The sequence below is a fragment of the Gossypium hirsutum genome, chromosome A13 (assembly GCF_007990345.1).
Source record: "Gossypium hirsutum isolate 1008001.06 chromosome A13, Gossypium_hirsutum_v2.1, whole genome shotgun sequence".
Classification (NCBI taxonomy): Eukaryota; Viridiplantae; Streptophyta; class Magnoliopsida; order Malvales; family Malvaceae; genus Gossypium; species Gossypium hirsutum.
This window is the reverse complement of record NC_053436.1, coordinates 27,040,594-27,046,956: the sequence shown is the minus strand read 5'-3', so window position 1 is coordinate 27,046,956 and position 6,363 is coordinate 27,040,594. Positions and strand designations below refer to the sequence as shown.

The following is a 6,363-nucleotide window of genomic DNA, read 5'->3' as shown; positions in this document are numbered from 1 at the left end:
CACACGTTTTTTTTTTCAGCAATCCTACAAACTATATATATAGGGCACATATAGAAGTGGGCTCCCACATAGTCGCACCACCCACGGCCCAACAACTCCAATGTCATGATTGCCACCATTAGTTTAAAACTGATATAGGCTATTTTCTAGGTATTACATGTTTATCTTTATCAATTATCACTCTATCCAGCTTTTCTCATAAGACAGTGGTCTCAAATTGTTAAGAATTACCTAAAACCAAATTGGTAATAGGTGGATGAGTCGAACTTGAATATAAAACGACAGAAAACCCAATATTTAATACATGGTAACAATGCTTAAAACCTATAGTTAGCTGTTCATGGTTCATTCAAATTGATCCGTAGAAAGTATTATGCAAAATGATGTTTTTGACTAAAAATAGGAATGTCCGATTTGTTGGATTAAATCATTTCTGTTACTCCCCCATAAAAAGCAGTATTGTTTAGTATAACACAATAAACTATAAGCCAAGCTTGAATGATTAATGGCCTTAAAGTTTCAACAGCCTACACCGAAGAATTCTAGTCCCTCCATCAAATTTGAGCTGCTGTGAAAAACCATGTACTTAGCTGATCCATTTGAGGTTTCAAGACCATGCAATTGTAGCTGCTGTGCCAACTCTACGTTGCAAAGCACCTCGATCATTGATGGTCGATTCACCCCTTCATCAGCCAAGCATTTGTCTAGGATCTCCACAAACTTTGCAAGTGATGCTGGCCCTATCTTTCCTTTTAAATGTCGATCCCCTAGTAGATCAACCTCATTTTTCTCGATGCAAGTTAATGCCTGATGAACCAAGTTTTCACGATGGTTGGTCTTAGCAGCATCAGGCTTTGGATCCATGGCTTGCTATCCAGAAAGTATTTCCAGCAGCACCACTCCAAATGAAAACACATCAGATTTTTCTGTTAGATTTTGAAGCCAGTAATGCTCAGGATCCAGGTATCCAGTGGAGCCCTTCATGTTGGGTCTAATACAGCTATTGGATGACATTGCCAAGGCTAATCTCGATGGCATAAAACCTGAAACTTTTGGCATCCAGTTCCTATCTAAATAGATGTTGGTGGTCTTGATGTCACCATGGATTATGGGATATGCCATAGCAGAGTGGAGATAGTGTAGGGTCTGTAGGCATCAAGCAGCTCTAACATAGATTTCAAGCTGCTGTGTTGGGTTTTTGAACAATTTATCCGGAGAAAGTATGAAGCTCAGTCAAAAACTTGAGCAGCAGCGTAATAAATTCGGATAAAAAATGAAAAGATTGAGCTTCAAAAGGCTCGATATTTGCAGGATAAATAAACAAAATTTTACTTGGTAAAAGAAAGCAAAAATTGAGAGAGTATTTTTCTTGAATGATTTTAATTGAAATTCATTAATTAAAGAAGATGGCATACTGCCAATACATATACCAGTCATAAGCTGGTCAGCTTTAACATATTTATTATTTTTAGACTTACTTGCACCGCTTGCACATTGCAACATGCAAATCAACTTCAGTAGCTGCATGTACTTCATCCGAAAATACTACAGCAGCTTCATCTTCATACTTCATCCACATAACTTGGACTGTATGTACTTTGTGTGCTGTAAGTGCTGCTTGATCTGCTTCTTCATACTTCATCCGCATAACTTATGTTGCATGCTCTGCCCTTGGTTGCTTTATCTGTTGCATACATGCCAACTTCAACACGCTGGTTCCATGAAAGAGTAGATTACTGCCTTTGATCAGCAAAATGAAGACACTCAAAGAGGGTGGCGTTAGGCATGGATTCATATACGAGGATGACCTCATGTTCTTCCTTGCAATAACCAATCAACTGAACGAGATTTTGATGGCGAACATGATGATGTATTCTTATCTCTACATTAAATATATACAAATCTTGTTTTGGTATTGCCTGAATCAATCGGTTGATGGTGACTGCAATACTTCCATGATCAATGTAACATTTATAAACTAGACCAAATGCACCCCTGTCAAAAAGATTTTCCTTATTAAAGTTATCAATTTCCATTTTGATTTTATCAATGGAAAAAGAACGATAGGGCAACGAACTTCTAGTATTCTCCTTCTTTGTCCATTCTAAGTTTCTCCTACGCAGGAAAGCAACCAAGTAAACGCCAAGGGATATTGCAAGGACAAGAATAAGGAAGCTGCCAATGATGATAAGTATTGCTTCGGTTGAAGTTCTCGATGAACTTGAACTGAAAGATGGCTCATCACCATCAACGCTAGATTCATTCTTGAGTGAAGGATTGAGTCCAGCAAGGTTTCCATCAATATTGCTCACTTTGAAAATCTCCGCTCCATTTAAGATGGCATCATAGTATTGAGGCTTTCTTTGGAGGTTTGGGTGTAACTTCAGCCATAGGTCATGCTTCATAATTAGATTAGGAATCAAAATGGTAAAGTCCCGATATAAAGGAATATCATTGCCATATGTCAATGCAATGATGTCGATTCCTCTTTCGATAACTTGATTGTTGATGAATATATCGAATGCCCTTTGGTTTGTCTTTGCTATGTTCCTTGAAATGTCACAGAGATGAAGCCTGATAAGATACGTGAAACTAGGGTCAAGAGGGAAAGTCCAACTTAAATTGTAGTTAATGTTGATCTCAGGAACCGAACCTATTGAACGGGCTGTTTCATATACTCCTTGAGGTGCAATGTATGCTGGTACTTCTTTGGGGTATGTGATAGAAGCATCAAATTTACAATTCTCCACTCCAAAAGCTTCTCCAAAGATGTAACTTGAATCCATTGCCCTACTGCGGGACATCCCGGTGTCTTCATTGGGAGGTATTCTTTGGCCACCTACATTAACTCTATGCATTGTCTTCATTGCAGATACATTGTTGCCTTGATAATAGAGAATAAGTGGCATCGAAACAATTTCAATCCCGTTCACAAAAGCATAACCACCGGAAGCATTTGTAGTAGGGCTAAATGTTAAGTCTAGTGTATGATTTTCTACGTGAACGATGAACTCTTTGAAAAAGTATGCTGATTTGATGTGCTTGGCATTGAGGTAGGCATTAAAGTTTCTTAAGAGAGTATAGTTTCCAGCAGTGACTGTGAGAAAAGACTTTGAGGCATGGACGTTCATGTAAGAATCGGGATAGAAGTGAAAAATGAATTTCGAAACCTGGGGTCACATTGAAGGTGTAAATAAACATGGAGTGGAAGAGCCTAGCAATCATGTAAGGAACGTCAGGCACTGAGGTCTCTTCTGAAGAGGCTCTAGACATGGCGAAGCTACTTTCGGAGTTAGATGCCCCAAAATGTGAGCTGTCGTTGGTCCAATTCCAGCCATCGTAAGATAAAGCTCGCAAGGCCGAAGAACCACAGTCGAGAAGAATGGTTTCTAATGGAAAGTAAGCCGATTCATCTGCTGATCTAGTTTTTGGTAGTGAAGGATATGAAAATACAGATAGATAAACATGTACATGCATTTCAAGTGAATAATGATCATTCTATCTGATTTTAGTTTCTCCCAATGCATGCAAAGTTACTCATTCCTATAATATATATAATGTCAGCTATCTTTTCTGGTTAAATTAAGTCTTCATGCAACTATGATGGTCACTTCCAAGTATTTGCAATGAAGTTTATGTGAAAGGGAATTAAATGTTCATATTAAGCCAAAGTCCATGTCGTTCTAGCTGCTCAGCACCATAGGAACTAATAGAAGACCTTGCATTGCAAGGAATTCAACGCTGCCTTGCCTACAAACAAAGGATTTACATCTGCTAAGCACCAGCTCATAGTTGTGATTATGGCCTAAAAACAATACCAGATAATACTGGCAAAATGACTTTTTGCAATGAACATGACTTTGGCTGGTCATTATCAATGGGTCTAGTTTCTCCAGATTTTGATTTTTAAAACTGCTATAATGTTCATGGATACCAGCCAGATGACAAATAATGACAATTAAGCTAAGGTACATGAACGTTTGTATCCTTTTGTAACTTTACTTTCTTTAGTCAGCTGTTCTTTTCTGGCAGACCATTTCCCATTTATTTATTCTACAAAATCATGATGAGATTTTAGTGAATTTGCTAGTTGTATTTATAAAAAAGCACACAGAAAAATAATAAAGTAAAAATGGCAAAATGACTTAGAAGCCTGCTCCAGAGTTCTGGCCTTTATCTTACGCTACAATTTATTCTAGGTAATCGAGTCGCACTTTGAAAGGCTCTTGCTCGTTTTTTTGGGAATAATGTATTCTCTGAAGTGCGTTAAAACTAAGCGTATAGAATGATAGTAAAGTAATAGAAAAAAAAAATAAAGTGTATAGATTTTAGTTGGAAATTTTTTTGCTAAAAAATTATGGGTACTAATATTGAAAATTGGATAATATAAGAAGAGTTTCACATTATATCTATTTAAATATTAAAAAAATTTATTCTAGTTAATGTCAAATAAAAAAAGTATAATTTTATACGGGTTCTACTTATGCAGCATGGTCCGTATACAAATTTGACGATAAAAAATGTTCTAAATTAATTTATTAATTAAATATTTTTAAAATTTGATGATAAAAAAGTTTCAAATTAATTTAAAAACTAGAATCAAAATCTATAAATAGGGAAAAATTTGTAACTCAAAAGCAACATCAGTCAAAGAAAAAAAAACTTAGTTTTTTTAAAGATTTTTGTTTTGTTTTACAAAAATTTATGCAATTATTTTCTAAAATTACCTTTAAATTTCTATTCAACCATTGATTTTCTTTACTAAAACCATAGGAACTTACGAGTAAACAACATTTTTTTCTTTTTCAGAGTTGTAATTATTTTTCTTTTGTTTGTTTTATAAAAATATACATTTCTGCATTTTTTCGAAAATACTCTTAACATTTTTCTTTAGATTTCTAAAGTAAAAAGAAACATTTTTATTTCGGTAATTACATGTTTACTGCAATATATATATATATATAAAATTATCTAAAGATTTTAAATATTTAATAATAATTTCTAATGGTAAAGCTTTCGTATATGAGACTATGCTTTCATTATTTTGGTGTTTTCATAGGGATTTATAAGCCTCACTCTCTATATAAGCAAAAAGTTTCAGACTGTCAAACAATTTGAAAAAGAAAATGTAAATATGGCATTTATCGATTTTGATATTTTGAAATTTTGAAAAATATTCTTTCTGAAACATATAAAAAAGCTGTATTTCGTTATTACATGATGAAAATGTTAAATGATACTGATTAGAAAAGTTTTTTTTTCTTTCATTTACAGTTTATTTAACGTTTTTTAAACATGTCAAATTATCAAATTTTTTTTAAAATTTTTTAACAAGATTTCCCATAAATCTAATATTTTGCTTTCATCGGATTTTAATACCCACAAAATAGAATATTTCAAAAATTTCAAAATTTTCAGATTAAAACTCGAAAAAATCTTACGCATGTATACATTTTGATTATAAAAGAAAATTGGTAATTTTTTTCATTGAGTTTAAAAACCTTCAGAGCTAAAGAAGCCGAAACTTTTAGGCTTGAAAGTGAAAAAGTAAAAAACATAATAATAACAATAATAATAATAGGATTTCATTTGTTTCAATTTTCAAAACCATCAAATGAAAACCATTTTTTTCATTGTTTCTGTGATTTGGAAAAAAATAATATAGATAGATGACAATAATAGGATAATCTCCTGAATTTTATTGATAAACCTCAAGATAATATTCCATAACAATATTTTATAATATCCTATTAAGAATCAAATTGTTAAAAGATAATATCCCATAATAATATCCTAACACCCCCCAAGTGATTCTATGCAATATGCAGCGCAAATTGACTATCGCAAAATGAAGGAATTGCTTTTGGATGATGAACACCTAGCTCAATAACAAGGCCTTTAGCCACTTAAACTCACAAGTGACACAACCATAGACCTATACTAGCCTCAGCAAAAGAACGGGAAACAGTATGTTGTTTCTTAGTTTTCCAGGAAATAGGAGCCAGTAGCCCAATCCGAATCATACCACCATTTCAAGGACAAATCACTATCAAATCTCAAAAGAATCCCTTGGCCAGGATGGCCTTTCAAGTACCGGACAACATGTAGAGCTACGTCCTAATGCTCCTGCCTCGACTTATGCATAAACTGGGATAATACATGAGTCGAGTATGTCAAAGTAGGTTTGTCCATTGTCAAAAAAATCAAAAGACCCATTAACTGTCTGTACGGCTCAAGATCAGACAAAATTGTCCCTATAGCATATGCTAATTTATGATTTTGCTCTATTGGCGATCCTGTGGGCTTTGCTCTCAAAAGAACTATCTCCAGAATAATATCAAGTGCATATTTCCTTTGACAAAG

The 6,363-nt window shown here is 34.1% G+C and overlaps 2 protein-coding genes across 2 annotated transcripts; both read right to left on the bottom strand.

Moving 5' to 3' along the window:
• Window positions 1-870: 870 nt before the first annotated feature.
• Window positions 871-1,648, bottom strand: LOC107894549 (putative receptor-like protein kinase At5g39000). Its single transcript, XM_016819813.1, has 2 exons — window positions 1,502-1,648; window positions 871-1,146 (listed from the first exon to the last, which is right to left on the bottom strand). The coding sequence occupies exons 1-2, from the start codon at window positions 1,646-1,648 to the stop codon at window positions 871-873; spliced, it is 423 nt and encodes a 140-aa protein (XP_016675302.1).
• An 85-nt stretch (window positions 1,649-1,733) lies between these two features.
• On the bottom strand, window positions 1,734-3,131 carry LOC107894550 (receptor-like protein kinase FERONIA). The gene has a single exon (XM_016819814.1). It carries the CDS (start codon window positions 3,129-3,131, stop codon window positions 1,734-1,736), a length of 1,398 nt encoding a protein of 465 aa, XP_016675303.1.
• Window positions 3,132-6,363: the final 3,232 nt, after the last annotated feature.

Bases quoted from the DNA above. Each gene is read 5' to 3' on its own strand.
- LOC107894549 (XM_016819813.1), bottom strand. From the start codon at position 1,648: ATGCGGATGAAGTATGAAGAAGCAGATCAAGCAGCACTTACAGCACAC. The intron at 1,147-1,501 runs GTTGCAATGTGC...TGATGCCTACAG, and splicing joins CTACTGAAGTTGATTTGCAT to ACCCTACACTATCTCCACTC.
- LOC107894550 (XM_016819814.1), bottom strand. From the start codon at position 3,131: ATGAACGTCCATGCCTCAAAGTCTTTTCTCACAGTCACTGCTGGAAAC.